Raw genomic sequence first — 19,792 nt, 5'->3', positions numbered from 1 at the left:
AGATGCGTGCGCATTGTGACGGCCCGACTTATCTAGGGGCCAGCCACGCTGAACTGGGTGTGATTATCAAGGTTATTTAGCGGAAGTAAGTAACTTAACTATTTTGGTAAAAAAAAAACTTGGTTAATTAGCGGAATTAATGAACCTATTCTTTAATCGTTCTGCTCAAAGGAAACCCAACTTAACACGAAGTATGAGGACTCCGGTCAAGTTTAGAGAGTTCGTTATCACGGTGTCTGAGTGCCCAAGAGCAACTCAATTGTTCAGTTGTTTAGGGAAAGCAGTAAACAAGCTCATAATCGCCACGCAGGGCATAACCAACAAAATGAAATGTTTGGTGATCGAGGTTATGGGAAATAAATATCATTGAGAAACCTTGTCGACAGCTCCAGACCACCACCACCACCTAGCCCCCGCTGCGCCCGACTCCATTAACCTGAAATGATTTAAAACTTTGGGCTGAGTACTAATGCACTCAGTGAAGTTAATGCCCCTTTTTCTTTAAACTGGTTTTTAAAGAACTGTGATACTTGGTGAGATGCATGCCTGTAAGAATATATAGCAATACTTGAAAAATAATTACTATAAATTCTGAAATACTTGTGAGCCGTAACTCCTTTAACCTTTGCGCGCCTTTCTGGTTTGGTGTTACCTTTCTTGGTGCTAGGTATGGGAGACCCGGCCGAATCAATCCCATACCTAGACTTCTTACTGGTGTACACTACCCTGGCCCCCGTCGGGGACAGAGCCGATCGTTTGGGGACGACCCCGTTTGTTCTGTGGGGACAACCCCGTTTGTTCTTTGTAACAACCAAACAAAATATTTGCATGCATTCACAATTTAAAACATATTTGCTTGTATAAAAAGAGAGGGCTTACTAACCCAATATACTTTTGCAAATATAACCCACCTGATCTTCGGTATGAAAGAGAGAGGTGATCTTAAGCTGTGGCACCGTCCTGCGGACCAATTCCTACAAGACGAGTTCTTAACTCTTAGAGCATATCATGGATAACAAAAACCATTGTCTGCTTAGGATCTCTAGGTCAACCTATTCCCGGACTTACAACGCAAAATCGAACTAGGGATTATGCATTTTACATACGTTAGCTTATCTTGATGCCTTATCTAGGTTAACTCACTCAATTTCATGAAAAATTTGCACAAAACATATCCCAAACTCGTCATGCACATATACATAATATTTCATGAAACATCCTTTAAAACCAACTTTCAAACTTAGAAAATAATTCAACAACTTGAGCTCTTAAGGGGCTGTTTTGCAACAGACACCAATTCTGCCTCGGATCTCTAAATGAGGCTCCAAAGGACATTCTGGAAACTAGACATTTCAAGGATCATTCTCCAATTTGAATCGAATGAAACGGAGTTCAAACGAGCAAGATATGCCCATTCAAAGATGGGTACTTAACAAGCAAAAATCTGGAAATTTCAGATTTCCAGATTAGAACCAAGTCAATGGGCCTTCTTTAAAAATTCATATCTCCCATTAAAAAAGGCCACTAGGAACTCCAAGGGTCAATCCGAAAACTAGGGAGAAAGTGTAACACTCTCCAGTTGAATTTACCCCAAGAAGATTCATGGTTTAGGAGATATTAACATCCAAAGTTCAGTGCACAAAAAGAGTTCAAGTTCGGTAGATTAAAAGTTTAAATCAGAAAAACCACCTTAGTCTTTACCAAAAATTCTATAAATAAACAAACAAGTTCCTAACATGTAAATGAATATTCAGTAGCAAAATGGGCTTGAGAATCAAAGATTTAGGTTGGCCTTTTCCACCTCAAATTCGTAGGTTTGTAAAAGCTACTAGATGGTACAAAGAATAAGAACTAGATTTCAAGAATTTATACCGGTTGTTTTCCTTACTCAAAAATGGTGAGGCCGATACCAAAAGAAAGATACGGGAGTCTAGAGTGACATATTCAAGTTTCAAAGGTTTTCACCAATTGAAACTTGACTTATGGCCTCCCAAAGATTGTTTACCAGAAATGCATTCCAGACAGGCAGTCATGTTCAAAAATTCATAAATAAAACATACGAGCTCCAAATATTCTGAAATTTTATCATAGTATAGAAAACATATTGAACACGATACACAATTAATTTGGGAATTTTTGGGGACCGTTTGGATGGCTGGAATCGTCTTACAAAACACTGCCGGAGCAGTGTGCTTATGGCAGATTCGCTGCCTTACCTCATGCACGGTTTTTCACCCAATAAACTCTACCAAAATGAACATCTAAAATCATAAATCATATCCTCATATAATATATCACACACATGTGTAAAAATCCATAGCCATAAAGCTTTTTCAGTTGAGAAAATCAAAGAAAAACTCACCCTCGAAGCACAACCTTCACTCTAACTTTACGCCCTAGTTTTTCCACGCTCTCCCTTGCTTTGATACTTCTCTTGGGGCTTCAAGGGCTTCTATGGAGTGTGATAATGGTGGGAGAAAAGTTGTGGGGGTGGGGAAAGGAGGAGGGACGAAAATGGAGGGGGAGTGAGGCTTTAGGCTTTGTAGAGTGAGTTAAAGAGTATAGAGGAAATTGCATCAGCCAAATGACTTAAGTGGAGGGAGGGGGAACGAAAATAAGGCCTAGGGGAGGGTAGGGTGGCTGCCACCAGTGCATGGGTGCATTGGTTGTGAGACTCTTGTACTTCCCATGCATTTTGGTAGTTCCCCATGCATGTAATGATCACCCTTGTCCCCTTTTGAATTTGAAAGGGTGGCTGATGTGTAAGTGGGCTTTGGGGGCTGAAATGGGCTGCATTTGGGCTCTAAAATAGGGCCTTAAAATCGGCCCAAGGCTCTCTAAGAATCGGCCCACCTTCGGCCCTTTATACGGGCCCGTAATCGTTCAAACCCGAACTAAAACAAACGCGTATTCGAAATAAATATGCACTTTGCTTTTCATACTTTGAAATGAAAATATATATATATATATTTATTGAAATCAACAACACACGGAAAAATAAAATAATCATCTTCTTATTTACCGTCTCTTTTTTTTTTTTATTTAGAGAAAACCTAGGCATCAAGACTCATTAAATCATTGCTAGGATAATTATTCTTTTTATCCGGGAATTAGGGATCTATCATATCTTAATAATATCAATAGGATCATGTGAAACCTAGGATCGAAAATCCGGGGTATTACACGCATACTGCCAGATGGAGAGATGGAGGGTGCTATTGTGTTACTCCTTTATGAGAAGCTTCCCAACTTTTGCTTTGCTTGTGGGAAGATCGGACACCTAGTTCATTTTTACGATGATACAAAGGTGGATAAGGGTGGTGAGTTTAAATTTGGAACATGGCTTATGGCTGCTAAACCTCAGGAGACAAGAAGGAAATCGGTTATGAAAAATTTACCACGTAAGGAAGGCCTCAATAAAACTCATTATTCGACTGAAACTAGTGGATCTACGGATCGGCGGATCATAAAACCGACGGATAGTGTTAATTCGAGGCCGATTGATGAGCCTCGACGAGTGGAGGTGAGGCGAGATAAGGAGGATGTGCAGGGGGATTCTTCCTCCGTAAAGCAGGAGTTGGGGGCTGAGAGGAGCAAAAGTGCAGGACAAGGGGAAGGTGAATAGTGATGATTCTGTGGGAGATGGTGGCAAGAGGATGCATAAGGTGGGAGCAGGAGTCTATACGTGTAAAGAGGGAGGGAGAAGTACTGAAGGGAAGTCAGGGGGCTGGAAGAGGAGAGCTAGAGGGGACAATGAGGTGTTTGGAGGGCGAGGAGGGTGTGGGAGGGGTGGAAGAGGGGGTGAGAGACAGTATAGTCGGGAGGGTTTTCAAAGGCTGGGGGTAGCTGAGGTTGAAGATGTGGATGTTAACCCGAGGGTGTTGGAGTCTCTGGGAAGCAAAAGAAAAAGGGGCCCGAGTGATGGCGCGGAGCTTGGGACCCCGTCAATGAAAATTAATCGCGTAGAGGATGGTACTGATAAAATGTTGGCCATAACGGCGGAGGCTGAGAAGCAGCCCCGCCGAGCCCAATGAATTGTCTTGTATGGAACGCACGGGGGTTGGGAAGTTCTCGTGCGGTCCACGAACTTCGGTGTCTTATCACCGAATCTTCCCCAGGTCTTGTTTTCTTGTGTGAAACAAGGCTTGTGAGTTCGAAATGCAAAAATTGGAAAGCGATGTTCGGGTTTGATGGTGTGTTTGTCGTGGATGCACAGGGTAGGAGTGGCGGTTTGATTCTTATGTGGAAGAATCCGGTGGACGTACGAATCTTATCTTATTCTGTGGGACATATAGACTGTATGATTAGCGGTGTGGGGCCAAGTTTTCGCTTCACCGGATTTTATGGGAATCTTGTCACGGAGCAACGTAGTTTTTCGTGGACTCTTCTCAAGAGGCTCAGTGATAATATTAGTTTTGACGGGCTGCCCTGGCTCGTTGCGGGGGATTTTAACGAAATTCTTTTAGACTCTGAAAAATAAGGAGGTCGGGGCAGACCACCAAGGCAGATGCAGGAGTTTCGTGATGCTCTCGTGTATAGTGGCTTGTCCGAGTTGGAACCACCTAATACAGAGTTTATCTGGTGGAATAAGCGAAGGGGTGATATGATTTATGAGAGACTGGATCGTTTTGTCGCTAATAGGGGCTGGAAAGATGTTTTTCCTTGCATGGTTACTAAGGTTTATGATTTTTTGGCTCGGATCATAGGCCAGTAGGCTGCCGGTTTGAGGTAGAAGGGGCCCCGCTTGTGTGTAAAGGGAAGGGTCGTTTTCATTGTGAAGATAAATGGTTTATGAAGCGGGAGTTTGTACCTGACTTCTTATGCGAATGGTCTTATCTCCATTTTGATTCTGATCTCCCAAGTAAACTCTGAAAGTGTGAACTGTTTTTGAAGAAGTGGTCGAAGGAGAAGTTTGGCAATCTCACTAAGCGGATTAAGAAGCTCCGGGAGGATCGAAATAAGCTAGTTCAGAATGTGAATTCAAAAATCTCGGAGGAGCAGATTTTGGAGCTTACAAAAAAGATTGAGCACGCAGTTGAAGAAGAGGCTTGTCATTGGAAGCAACGGGCGCTTGTGAATTGGCTTGCTAATGGGGATAGAAATACGAAGGCGTTTCATGTTCAAGCCTCAAAGCGAAATGTTCGCTATTTTATTTAACACGCCGCAAGTGTAGGGGTGCAATTGTGTATAGCAGTGACAAGGTCGAATCCACAGGGACTAATGGTTATCAATGCCTATTCTTAATTACTTTACTCTATCAGGAAAAACGAATCTTAAAGGTTTGATTTTGGAAAAACAAACTTAAATTAAAATAAAGAAACACTGAAAAGAAATCAAGCTGTGAAAATGAGAAGTAACAGAAGAAAGAGAGAGTTTCCCAAGGCAAAGGTTTCCACAGATTCTCCTAACTAACACGTTTGATTTAATTAATGAGATAATTCCTAAGGCAATCTCAAAGTTAATTCATACCCACTCCCGTGGCATACAAATCGTTGATTACATGCAAGGTTACCATCCCTGGATCACACTTCTAACATGTAACTCCTAAAAGTTCCTAGGATTAAAGCCTTCACAATTATTAACTCCTAGAAATAAATGTGTTCTATGTTCTTAGTTCAGGTAATAATTATCATCTCCCGATCTCAAATTAAAACCTATGATTATGCTAAATTGGTGATCAAGCAATAAAGCAAACAATTATAACAAGAACATAAAAAGGAATAGAAATCTCAATTAATTGAATCAACAGTCAGAAATTCGAATCATGTTTACTCCCTAAACCCTGGGAAAAAGAAATCTAGCCACACATAGACATATGACTAATAATCAAAATCTCAATAAAACTAATGAACATTAAACAATAAAAAACCGTAGTGAAGTCGAGAATCTTCAGTCTTGCTCTTGCTCCGTGTCTCACAGCTCTCAGGAAAAGTTAAAAATGATAAAAAGGTGTCTGGAATAAGCTATTGGGTGGTATGTATATGCCCTAGGTCGTCTAACTCAAAAATACTCCCAAAATCGCGTTTTGAAATAAAATCCGAAAACTTGGGCGAAAAACGGCACCTCGCGCGGCCTGCTCGCGCGGCCACAGGGCTGGACCGCGCGAGCTCGCGCGGCCGCGCCCCCAGACCGCGCGGTCCTCCAGGGAATTCTGCAACGTCGCGCGGCCGTGGCATGCGGCCGTATGCCTGGACCGCGCGACCTCCCGGCGCCCTCCTTGCGTATGGCCGCGTGTCCTCCGACATGCGGACTTCCCGGCGCCCGTTCTTGCTCATCCGATGCCCGATTTTAGCCCCGTTCGTGCCTATGGACTCGTCACTTCGCGTACTTCACTACGCTTCATCCAAAAGTTCACAAATCGAGTCCAAGAACCTGTAAAAACAACACGAGCACGGACGAGTAGTCTATTCCTCAAAAACTTAACAAATCAAACCAAAGGCACTCAATAACTCAATGAAAACACCCAAAAACTATGAATAAACGTGACAAAGGAGATGAAAAATGCATGTAGAACAACCCCCCAAACTTAAACCATTGTCCGTCCTCGGACAAAAACAAAGATGAACCACAGTTGAATCGACAACAGCGCAGAGAAAAGTGGATAACCTTGTGGCTTCAGATTTATCAACAAAAACAACAGCATGCATTTGTGTCTCCTATCATCAAGATATGACACTCATGACAAACTTCAAATTGTGGTCACAATGACTCGCAATCCTCACAAAAAAGATAAAGAATATACGAACTCTCAACTCTCAAGTGTATCAATCAAAAAGGACGTGTATACACTCAGTTCAAGCTAAACATGTACTCATCCATAAGCTTGTCAATCGTCTCACCTCTCCACCACTAAATGTGTGCTCCTATAACCAAGATCAAAAAGGTCTTTATTGAAGGTTGCAATGTAGGCTCTTTGGCAAGGTATGATATGTTTGGCTAAGTGACTCAAAGATGCAAATCAAAGTAACATCATCACCAACCTTATAGCATTCTTGCTCAATTCTATCTCCACCTTTCACAAAACCAAATTTTTTTTCAATATATAATCCACCACAACACAACAATTATTCCCCATGACGTTATGACCTTCTAATGCATCCTATGTACCCATTTTTTCAATTTTTTCACTTTTCTTTTCTCTTTTTTTTTTTTAGACTTGTAGGATACTAGGATTTTTTCCAATCAAAGACAAAGGTCATAAACCATGATCACACACCTCCACAAACCAACTATCCCATAACAATAAACTCCAAGCGCCCACCCACGGCTAAACCAAATAAAATGGATAATAAAAGCTCAAAGGGGCGAAACTAGGATCATATAGAGTAAAAGGACAAGTATGGAATATATGGGCTAGCAAAGATGGCCTTCTATCATATCACAGTTATTAAGCACACTATGTGACCTCGAGGGAGAAACCAAGACAAGTTCAAGTGAGAAACAAGCATGCTTGACCAATCACTCAAGAAACAGAAATAAGACTGTGGAAAATAGTGACAGTCAAGGCTCAAATCTCACAGCTTATATCATTGATTGCGAACACATAGAGACCATGCTTATCATTTATCAATCATGCTCAATCTCAACAATATCAACACAAACACATGCAGTTTCACCAGTTCAAAGCAGAAATCATCATAGGCCAGTCATCCAACTAATCCATGCACATCTCATCTTTTCACCAAGGCATCAACACAGAGTGACAAACAAAAGCAAGACTGACAACTTCTCAATAAAGCAACGACTCAAACCAAAGCAAACAAGACTCGAAACAACTAACACAAACTAAAAAGAAGCAAAGCATAAAGATAGAGTGCCCACACAGCCACATCCCCCCAAACTTATTCTCCACAAGGAAGAATAAGTTCCCAAAGTTCCTCCCATGAATGAAGTTCTCAATCAAGGAGACATTCCCGGATGAGCAGATTTTGCAAGTGAGCTCTTGGTGTGGATTTGGTTCTTATGCTATGATGTGGGGGATGATATTCTTTGGCCTTATTCCTTTGCTCTATATTATTTTAGCTTATGTTTTCACTCACATGCTACATATTTTAAGCATAAGCAACACATGACTTTGGCCTTTGAATTGTTTTGATATGTTGGGTGGTGCCTTGATGTGCCTTGGTTTTATTTTTTCTTGTGTGTAATTTAAGTTTGGGGGATCGTTTCTAATGCAGCGTGTTTGGGTTTTGCAGTATTCCCAGCATGCCACCAAAAGGGAAAGCAACCCAGGCTGCCAAAGGAAAGGGACCGGCCACTGGCTCGTCCTCAAGAAGCAGCCGTGCGGCGCAGCCGGTCTCGGAGTTCTCACCGGCTCACTTCGGTGTTGAACTCCCTGACGATGCCTCTTTCAAGAACTGGGAAAAGCTTATACACATCCCAGTGAAGCCCACTAAGTATATCTGTCCAACTACTTTGGACAAGTTGGGCATCGCGGATGATGTCTGGACCATGGTAGATCGCGTGGGACTTCGGAAGGTCTTCACAGGGAACTGGCTTACTTACAGGATTCTCACGATCGAATTCATGTCGACGTTAAAAATCACTTATGATCGTACCATTCCTACGGAGTGCTCCTTTCGCTTGCTCAACCAGGACTACACGCTTACTTGTAATAATTTCAATGACACTCTGGAAAGTCCGCAGAGCGGGGTTTATGGTGTTGCCGGTTTTCAACCACAGACGTTCTGGGCCGCCATGGTTGACTTGAATCTTGAGGACAACAAGCACTTCGTTACCGGCCGTGCAAAGGCGAAAGCTTTGAGAAATCCGGTCTTCCGCTATCTACAGCGGGTGATGGCGTACAACTACTTTGCCCGGGAAAATGTGGGCAACATGCGATCTGACGAGTTGCTCCATCTCAAGTGTATGCTCAGAGGTGACAAGATTGACCTAGCTCCTCAGCTGCTGGATTAGTTTCACAGTCAACTCACCTCCCCGGCCGCCTCTATTGGCATTGGAGGATTTGTCACCGCCCTTGCTCACGACTTGGAACTTGAGATCGCGGAGACCGCGATTTCTCAAGATATTTTGGTGGATTTCACGGTGTTGAAAGCAGCGGGACACATTGCGGGTGGCCGGAACTTATACTGGGTCTTGAAGCCGAAGCTGTACTTTCCATTGCCCAACCCGCACTTGACCACTGTGCTGAATGTGGCAGATCGCTCGAACTGGCTGCTGAACACCCCGGAGCACCTCAACCTCATAATCCAGCGCGCACCGGCATCACAGGCAGGACGGGCAGCTGCAAGAGACGAGGCTGCAGAGGAGGAAGCAGCTTATGAAGCAGGGGGCGACGTGCCCCAAGAGTCTAAGGCGGGGACTTCATCCTACTTCCCCCACCACCATGCACCTCCGCCGCCGCCCGTTGGATACGATTTCAATGCCATGGAACAGCGGCTCTACGGCCACATGGATGTCGGCTTTGCCACAATGCAGCAACACCTCTACGGCCACATGGATGCAGGTTTCCAAAACCTGCAAACCAACATGTATGGCCAAGTGGACAATCAATTCGCTGCATTTCAGAGGCAGCAACAGGGCTACTTTGATGCCCAATTTGAAGCTGAGCGCGCTGCCCGCCTACGGCAACATGAGGAGTACATGCGCCAACATGAGGCGTATATGAGGACGATGAATGATTGGCAGCGAGCCTTCCCAGGACCGCCACAGGATCCTCAGGACCCGCCGGCCCCTTGAAAAGGAAGTGTAGGGCACGGAGTCGAACTCACCGGGGCTCAAGGGGCCGGCGGGTCCTGAGGATCCTGTGGCGGTCCTGGGAAGGCTCGCTGCCAATCATTCATCGTCCTCATATACGCCTCATGTTGGCGCATGTACTCCTCATGTTGCCGTAGACGGGCAGCGCGCTCAGCTTCAAATTGGGCATCAAAGTAGCCCTGTTGCTGCCTCTGAAATGCAGCGAATTGATTGTCCACGTGGCCATACATGTTGGTTTGCAGGTTTTGGAAACCTGCATCCATGTGGCCGTAGAGGTGTTGCTGCATTGTGGCAAAGCCGGCATCCATGTGGCCGTAGAGCCGCTGCTCCATGGCATTGAAATCGTATCCAACGGGCGGCGGCGGAGGTGCATGGTGGTGGGGGAAGTAGGATGAAGACCCCGCCTCAGACTCTTGGGGCACGTCGCCCCCTGCTTCATAAGCTGCTTTCTCCTCTGCAGCCTCGTCTCTTGCAGCTGCCCGTCCTGCCTGTGATGCCGGTGCGCGCTGGACTATGAGGTTGAGGTGCTCCGGGGTGTTCAGCAGCCAATTCGAGCGATCTGCCACATCCAGCACAGTGGTCAAGTGCGGGTTGGGCAATGGAAAGTACAGCTTCGGCTTCAAGACCTAATATAAGTTCCGGCCACCCGCAATGTGTCCCGCTGCTTTCAACACCTTGAAATCCACCAAAATATCTTGAGAAATCGCGGTCTCCGTGATCTCAAGTTCCAAGTCGTGAGCAAGGGCGATGACAAATCCTCCAATGCCAATGGAGGCGGTCGGGGAGGTGAGTTGACTGTGAAACTGATCCAGCAACTGAGGAGCTAGGTCAATCTTGTCACCTCTGAGCATACACTTGAGATGGAGCAACTCGTCAGATCGCATGTTGCCCATATTTTCCCGGGCAAAGTAGTTGTACGCCATCACCCGCTGTAGATAGCGGAAGACCGGATTTCTCAAAGCTTTCGCCTTTGCACGGCCGGTAACGAAGTGCTTGTTGTCCTTAAGATTCAAGTCAACCATGGCGGCTCAGAACGTCTGCGGTTGAAAACCGGCAACACCATAAACCCCGCTCTGCGGACTTTTCAGAGTGTCATTGATATTATTACAAGTAAGCGTGTAGTCCTGGTTGAGCAAGCGGAAGGAGCACTCCGTAGGAATGGTACGATCATAAATGATTTTTAACGTCGACAGGAATTCGATCGTGAGAATCCTGTAAGTAAGCCAGTTCCCTGTGAAGACCTTCCGAAGTCCCACGCGATCTACCATGGTCCAGACATCATCCGCGATGCCCAACTTGTCCAAAGTAGTTGGACAGATATACTTAGTGGGCTTCACTGGGATGTGTATAAGCTTTTCCCAGTTCTTGAAAGAGGCATCGTCAGGGAGTTCAACACCGAAGTGAGCCGGTGAGAACTCCGAGACCGGCTGCGCCGCACGGCTGCTTCTTGAGGACGAGCATGTGGCCGGTCCCTTTCCTTTGGCAGCCCGAGTTGCTTTCCCTTTTGGTGGCATGCTGGGAATACTGCAAAACCCAAACACGCTGCATTAGAAATGATCCCTCAAACTTAAATTACACACAAGAAAAAATAAAACCAAGGCACATCAAGCCACCACCCAACATATCAAAACAATTCAAAGGCCAAACTCATGTGTTGCTTATGCTTAAAATATGTAGCATGTGAGTGAAAACATAAGCTAAAACAATATAGAGCAAAGGAATAAGGCCAAAGAATATCATCCCCCACATCATAGCATAAGAACCAAATCCACACCAAGAGCTCAAATTGACCAACAATTAAGTTTACCCATGATAAATAAGACATTCCTAAGCATGAATTCGTCCATATACAAGCATAGAATCAAGAGAAAACGAGAAATCCCCAAATTAAGCTCTAGTTTGGAACTAAGAAAATAAATCATGGAATAAAACAAAACAATCGGTCAAAAGCTAGTAAATCATGCCAAGAATTGAAAAACATAAGTAATTGGAGCAAGAATAACATACATTGGATGGATTGGATGTAAGAAATTAAGAGAAAAATATGAATTGGGGTGTTAGTGGGTGAAAAGTGGGTGTTGTGTGTGTAAAAATCGTGAAAAGAGGGAAAAATAAGGGTAAAAACCGAGCTGGGTGGGTCGAGGCGCGGGTCGCAGACGGGTCCGGGTCACGCGGGCGCGTCGCGCAGCCGCATGGATGGACCGCGCGACCTCGCGCGGCCGCGCCCCTGGACCGCGTGAGCCTCTAGAATTTTGTGTCCTCTTCGCGCGGCCGCATGCACCGCGTGAGCCTCCAGAATTTTCTGTCCTCGTCGCGCGGCCGCAAGGCTGGGCCGCACGACCTTGCGCGGGCTCCTCGCGCGGCCGCGCCCCTGGACCGCGTGAGCCTCCAGATTTTGCTGTCCTCGTCGCACGGGTTCGACGCGCGGGCGCACGCCTGGGCCGCGCGGTCTGGGCGTTCTACTCCAAAAAAAAACATGTTTTTTTTTCTCTTTTTTTTTTGTTTATACCTGCAAAAATGCAACAAGCAACACAAACGAATAAAAAGCAAAACGAAACTAAAGTACTAAAACAAAAGAAAAACTCACAAACTTTGGGTTGCCTCCCAATAAGTGCTATTTTAACGTCGATAGCTCGACGCTTCATGACTCAACAATCATGAAGATCAATGACGTCTACCGTGTGGACTTGATCCGGGCTATAGTAAGCATTCACTCGCTGCCCATTCACTCGAAACGGCTCACCTCCTTCTTTGCCTAACTCAATCGTTCCATTAGGAAAAACTTGGGAGATGGTGAACGGTCCCGACCACTTTGACTTCAATTTTCCCGAAAACAGACGAAGACGAGAATTGAATAATAGGACTTGATCTCCCGCGGCAAACTCTCGCTTGAGGATCATCTTGTCATGAAACCTCTTCGTCCTCTCCTTATAAATGCTAGAGTTTTCAAAGGCTTGATGACGAAATTCTTCCAAAGCACTCAAGTGAAGCATCCTCTCTTTTCCAGCCGAATGAAAGTCCAAATTCAACTTCTTCACCGCCCAAAAAGCTTTGTGGGCAAGTGGCACGACTTTCCAAACACCAATTGATATGGAGACATACCTAAAGGAGTTTTGTATGCCGTGCGATACGCCCAAAGAGCGTCATCTAGCAATATCGCCCAATCCTTGCGACCTCCATTCACAGTCTTTTCCAAAACTTGCTTAATCTCACGGTTGGCTAGCTCGGTTTGGCCATTCGCTTGAGGATGATAGACCGTAGTGACACGATGCTTTACTCCGTTCCTCTTCAACAAGTTATCCAACCATCGATTGCAGAAGTGTGATCCCCCATCACTTACTAAGGCTCGCGACGCTCCATACCTTGACAAGATGTATTTTTACAGAATTTCATCACCACCTTTGAATCATTCTTGGCGGTGGGAATGGCCTCGACCCATCTCGACACATACTCTACGGCCAAAAGGATGTATTGGTTCCCATAGAATGAAGGAAACGGACCCATAAAGTCGATCCCCCATACGTCGAATAACTCAACCTCCACCACGCTAGTCAAAGGCATCTCATGTCTTTTAGAAATACCACCCATACGTTGACAACGATCACAATGAGACACGAAAGCGTGGGCATCCTTAAAGATAGAGGGCCAATAAAAACCACTTTGTAGGACTTTGAAAGCGGCTCTATTGGCTCCAAAATGGCCTCCACTCGGTGATGAATGACATTGAGTGAGGATCGGTCCCCACTCCTCTTCCGGCACACAACGACGAATCACCATGTCGGCGCATCGTCGGTAAAGAAACGGTTTCTCCCACATGTAGAACTTCACATCATAAATAGAATTTCTTCTTCTTATAAGTACTCGAATCCTTGGGTGGAGGATATTTGGCGGCCAGGAAATTCACATAGTCGGCATACCATGGTGTAAGCGAGCTCACTTGCAAAATCTGCTCATCCGGGAATGTCTCCTTGATTGGAACTTGAAGTTCCTCTCCTTCCACCGAATTCTCTAGCCGAGAGAGATGATCGGTAACCACATTCTCACAACCACGACGATCCCGAATCTCTATATCGAACTCTTGCAGCAACAGGATCCACCGAATGAGTCGTGGCTTGGCATCCTTTTTATCAAAGAGAAAGCGGATGGCTACGTGATCGGTGTATACAATTGATTTCGTCCCGATCAAGTATGCACGAAACTTATCAAAAGCATACACAACTGCTAGCATCTCCTTCTCGGTCACCGTGTAGTTCGCCTGAGCTTTATCCAAAGTCCGGCTGGCATAATAAATGACACGAAAAATCTTGTCCCTCTTCTGACCCAACGCAGCTCCAATGGCAATATCACTGGCATCACACATCAACTCGAATGGTTGCGTCCAATCCGGCACAATCAAAACAGGAGCTGTGACCAAGGCTTTCTTCAAAGTCTCAAACGCAGCTGTGCACGCATCATCAAAATAGAACTTGACATCTTTCTCCAACAGCTGACTCAGCGGTTTGGCAACCTTTGAGAAGTCCTTGATGAAGCGGCGGTAGAATCCGGCATGACCCAAGAAACTGCGCACAGCTCTATCATTGGTTGGTGGCGGGAGCTTCTCTATGGCAACAATCTTGGCTCGATCAACCTCCAAACCTGCAGCTGAAACTTTGTGGCCAAGAACAATGCCTTCTCGCACCATAAAATGGCACTTCTCCCAATTAAGCACCAAGTTAGTTTCCTCACAACGAGCAAGCACAACAGATAAATTCTCTAGACAATGATCAAAGGAACTACCAAACACAGAGAAATCATCCATGAAAACTTCCATCACACTCTCAATCAGATCATGGAAAATAGTCATCATGCATCTTTGGAACGTAGCAGGAGCATTACACAAACCAAAAGACATGCGACGATAAGCAAAAATCCCATATGGGCAAGTAAAAGCAGTCTTGTCTTGGTCTTCCGGAGCAATCATAATTTGATTGTACCCAGAATAACCATCAAGAAAACAGTAAAACTCATACCCAGCCAATCTATCAAGCATCTGATCAATAAAGGGAAGGGGAAAATGATCTCTCCTAGTAGCAGCATTCAACATGCGATAATCTATGCAGACTCTCCAACCAGTAACCACACGTGTAGCAATCATCTCATCAGACTCACCCTTCACAACAGTCATCCCCCCTTTCTTAGACACCACTTGGGTAGGACTGACCCACTCACTATCAGATATAGCATATATAATCCCAGCATCAAGCAATTTCAACACTTCTTTCCTAACGACTTCTTGCATAATAGGATTCAAGCGCCTTTGAGGTTGCGCTCTAGGCCTAGCATCATCATCAAGCAAAATCCTATGCATGCATACACTTGGGCTAATCCCTTTCAAATCAGAGATCGACCAACCAATAGCAGACTTATGCTTTCTCAACACACGCAACAAAGAATCCAATTCACAAGGAGTAAGAAGAGCTGATACAATTACCGGATACGTCTTACCATCACCTAGGAAGGCGTATCTCAAGTGATCCGGCAACGGCTTCAACTCAAGCTTTGGGGCGGTCCCCTTTTCCTCCTCCATCTTTTTCTTCTCCTCCTCGGTGCGCAGCTCCAGAAATCGTCCTTTCCTATGTGCAATCTCTGCTACACTCTCCAATGCACTACAACACTCAAACAACTCATCAGAAAACAAATGCATATCAAGAGGAAAATCAAAATCAGCAGATAAAAAGAAATGAGAGATGCAAGTCTCAAGAGGGTCGCCGAGACCCTTCCATGAAGATGGTGTGTCATAGGAATCAACTAGGCTCAGCAACTTGCACTCCTCCATGTCAATGTCTTCCTTCTCATCATAAAACTTCAAAGCTCGATATATGGAGAAAGTGTGGCTCTCATCATTCTCTCTCAAAGTGAGCTCCCCATTAGCCACATCTATCAAGGCTCGTCCTGTGGCCAAGAACGGTCTCCCTAGGATCAACAGGATGGTATTGTCCTCCTCAAAATCCAACACCACAAAGTCAGCTGGGAATATGAACTCATTGACCTTCACCAGCATGTCTTCCACTATCCCCCGTGGATACGTCACCGACCTATCTGCCATCTGCAACGCGATCGACGTCGGCTTCATCTCTCCAATAGCCAACCGCTGGAAAATAGATAAGGGCATGAGATTAATGCTTGCCCCCAAATCGCAGAGCGCCTTCCCAAACTGCTGGCCTCCAATGATGCAGGAAATAGTGAAGATGCCTGGATCTTTAAGCTTGGCTGGGAGCTTCTTCTGCAAGATTGCACTGCACTCCTCGTTGAGATTCACCGTCTCAAACTCTCCCAACCTCTTCTTTCTCGAGATGATGTCCTTCAAGAATTTTGCATATTGTGGCATTTCCTGCAACGCCTCCACCAATGGAAGATTGATGTGCAACTTCTTGAAGATCTCCAAAAACTTGGAGAACTGCTGTTTCACCCTCTCTTTCTGATGACGCTGAGGGAACGGCAAAGTCACTGTTGCTGGCGAAGTAGTCTTCTGCTTTTCATTCTTCTTTTTACCAGAAACCTCAACGGTGACCTCCTCAGCTTCTTTCTCATCAACCGGTGACACGATCTCGTCCTCAGGCATCTTGGGTACCTCATAAGTAGTCCCACTCCTCAAATTGATTGCCTTGCAATGCTCCTTGGGATTAACAGTTGTATTGCTCGAAAACTGACCTTGTTGGTGTAGATTTGTAAAAGCATTGGCCAGTTGACCCAATTGGGTCTCGAACATCTTCATCTGGGTCCCCACAGCAACAGCATTGGACTCCAACTTCTCCATCCTCTCGTCGGACTTGTGTTAGTCAAAAAGAGGCAGCAACACTCCATTCAACTATTGTGGCTGCAATAGTCAAAAAGAAAAAAAAGGCTGCAAACTTTTTCCACTTTTGCTGCAATTTATTTTCAAGCTTTGCGGCTAACAGTTCATGATTTCAGCCTATAAATTGAAGGCATTCGCAGCAGCATTGAACCACCCCAAAACCCCAGAACAACACCACCAAGCAGAAGGAAAATTTTGCTAGAGAGAGAGAAAAATCTTATGAGAGAAAACTTCAGTGTGGAAGTTATACACGAGTGATAAAAGTGAGTTGAGAGATAGCCTCTGCGTAGGCAGATACAAAATACAGTGTGGTATTTTTGTTGTACTCCTCCTTTTGAGATTCTCTAATATATTGGTGTGGGTCCGTGGACGTAGGCAGTTTGACCGAACCACGTTAAAAATATCGGTGTCATTTTTCTTCTCGTTTCATATCGGTCGATATCCACAATATTGAGTCACACTTGATCCTGGGCGGAATTAGTTGTGTCTAATTTCCCAACAACAATCCTGGGCGGAATTATTGGCGTCTATAATTCACAACAACTGGTATCAGAGCCACGGTGGTGGCAGATATTTTCTGATGTTTTTTCGCTGTTACTATTCACGTGAATAGTGAAATTTGTCGGCGGTTCCGGTTTGTCGACAAAAGGTGTTCTAAACACGGTGGTTAGCTGAAAAATCAGAAACGATCCAAGGAGTCCAGATCGAGTGGGAGCAATGTCGATAGACGATAAAATTTCCAAAATTGATAAATTCAACGGTGTGAATTTTGAATTTTTGGAAAATGCAAATGGAGGATTACTTGTACCAGAAGGACCTGTATAAGCCCTTGAAGGAAAATCCAGAAGTCAAGGAAGCGGACGGAGCAAGTCAAGGAATGGCAGGCAGAGCTCCAGGATCCACAAGAATTCCAACAAATCAAAGTCTGTTGAATGTTGGAACTGTGGTCAGGTCGGGCACTACAGAACGCAGTGTAAAGTACCTTCAAAGGGAAACGAGAAAAAGACCGAAGCCAATGTTGTGGCTGAAGGAGAAGGACGTGAGACATATTCCAGAGTTGAGGAATAACTTGATCTCCGTCAAGCAATTGTCGAGAGAAGGATGTGATACACACCTCTCAGGTGATTGTTGGAAAATCACTAGGGGCGCAATGATTCTTGCACGTGGCAAGGATACTGGCAGCCTATACACAACGATGAATGCGTGTGTGACAATTGCAGTTGCTGATAGCAAGAAGAATGCAAATTTGTGGCACCAAAGACTTGGGCACATGAGCCAGAAAGGGCTCAAGTATATGCATTCGAAAGGGAAACTACCAGAAGAGGGTGAGTTTCAACACAAGTGGTAGAACTCTGAAGCAAGTAAAGCTTGAGTTAGTCCACACAGATGTTTGGGGCCCAGTAGCAGTTTCATCCGTTGGCGGAAAGTCTTACCTTTGTGACTTTCACCACTCAAAAAAGGTGTGGGTTTACTTCTTGAGACAAAAGTCAGAGGTGTTTGAGGCGTTCAAGAAGTGGAAGGCCATGGTGGAAAATGAAACTGGCTTACGGATAAAGAGATCCGATAATGGCGGAGAATACGAAGATATGGCGTTCAAGAAATTTTGTTACCAGAATGGCATCAAGTTGGAAATGCCAGAGACCCCACAACAAAATAGAGTCGCAGAACGCATGAACCGGACGTTGACAGAAAGAGCTAGGAGCATGAGGATACATGCAGGACTGCCAACACAATTTTGGGCAGAAGCTGTCAACACAACGGCATATCTCGTTAACCATGGGACATCTGTACCATTGGAGTACAGAATACCGGAGGAAGTTTTGAGTGACAAAGAAATTAAACTTTCTCACTTAAAAGTATTTGGCAGGTCATCTCGATCTCAGGTTCCTTGTATCGAAAGTCTTCCTGATAGTGTGGTCAGGCAGCGAGTCCCGTTGCGTGGTAACGGCGGTGCAAGATATACGGAGGTGTACCCCCAGTGAACTCACGATTGAATCCGGTGGTTTCCTTGTATCGAAAGTCTTCCTGATAGTGTGGTCAGGCAGCGAGTCCCGTTGAGTGGTAACGGCGGTGCAAGATGTACGGATTATCGTTCGAGGGAGGACATGATGTGGTCCTTGGTTTGAGGGGATGATTTTGGAGAAGCAAAGTGAATTCTCGGGATGAGAATTTACAGAGACAAGCAAAAAGGTGTTTTGCAGTTGTCTCAGGCCAAATACGTTGATCGAATCTTGCAAAGATTCAACATGAGCAGTGCTAAGCCGGTTAGCTCAGCGTTAGCTAACCATTTCCGCCTATGCAAAGAGCACTCTCAAAAGACAAAGGAGGAAAGAGACTTCATGGCTAAAATTCCTTACGCCTCAGCCGTTGGAAGTCTGATGTATGCCATGGTCTGTACTAGACCAGATATCGCTCATGCAGTGGGAGTTGTGAGCAGAATTATGGCAAATCCTGGAAAGCAGCATTGGGAAGCAGTAAAGTGGATATTGAGATATCTACGTGGATCTACTGATAGATGCTTGTGCTTTCGACGAGGTAATGTAGCACTACAAGGTTTTGTAGATGCAGATTTTGCCGGTGCGGTAGATCGCAGGAGAAGCACTACCGGTTATGTCTTTACAGTTAAGACAGAAAGACTGTTGCGTTGATCAGGGTGTGAAGACAGATTGAAATCAGTCTTCAAGTGGGAGATTGTTAGTCAAAAAGAGGCAGCAACACTCCATTCAACTATTGTGGCTGCAATAGTCAAAAAGAAAAAAAGGCTGCAAACTTTTTCCACTTTTGCTGCAATTTATTTTCAAGCTTTGCGGCTAACAGTTCATGATTTCAGCCTATAAATTGAAGGCATTCGCAGCAGCATTGAACCACCCCAAAACCCCATAACAACACCACCAAGCAGAAGGAAAATTTTGCTAGAGAGAGAGAAAAATCTTGTGAGAGAAAACTTCAGTGTGGAAGTTATACACGAGTGATAAAAGTGAGTTGAGAGATAGCCTCTGCGTAGGCAGATACAAAATACAGTGTGGTATTTTTGTTGTACTCCTCCTTTTGAGATTCTCTAATATATTGGTGTGGGTCCGTGGACGTAGGCAGTTTGGCCGAACCACGTTAAAAATATCGGTGTCATTTTTCTTCTCGTTTCATATCGGTCGATATCCACAATATTGAGTCACACTTGATCCTGGGCGGAATTAGTTGTGTCTAATTTCCCAACAACAATCCTGGGCGGAATTATTGGCG

The 19,792-nt window shown here is 44.9% G+C and overlaps 2 protein-coding genes across 2 annotated transcripts; one reads left to right on the top strand and one right to left on the bottom strand.

The window, feature by feature from the left end:
• The first annotated feature begins 4,507 nt into the window (after positions 1–4,507).
• On the top strand, positions 4,508–5,285 carry LOC130990482 (uncharacterized). Its single transcript, XM_057914712.1, has 3 exons — positions 4,508–4,678; positions 4,894–5,139; positions 5,262–5,285. The coding sequence occupies exons 1-3, from the start codon at positions 4,508–4,510 to the stop codon at positions 5,283–5,285; spliced, it is 441 nt and encodes a 146-aa protein (XP_057770695.1).
• Positions 5,286–13,546: 8,261 nt separating this feature from the next.
• LOC130990481 (uncharacterized) lies at positions 13,547–16,681 on the bottom strand. The gene has a single exon (XM_057914711.1). The coding sequence runs from the start codon at positions 16,511–16,513 to the stop codon at positions 13,547–13,549; it is 2,967 nt and encodes a 988-aa protein (XP_057770694.1). The 5' UTR covers positions 16,514–16,681.
• Between the last annotated feature and the right edge of the window lie 3,111 nt (positions 16,682–19,792).

Source organism: Salvia miltiorrhiza, chromosome 6 (assembly GCF_028751815.1).
Source record: "Salvia miltiorrhiza cultivar Shanhuang (shh) chromosome 6, IMPLAD_Smil_shh, whole genome shotgun sequence".
NCBI classification, from domain to species: Eukaryota; Viridiplantae; Streptophyta; class Magnoliopsida; order Lamiales; family Lamiaceae; genus Salvia; species Salvia miltiorrhiza.
Note: the sequence above shows the minus strand (reverse complement) of the source record. Positions and strands in the feature narration are given on the sequence as shown.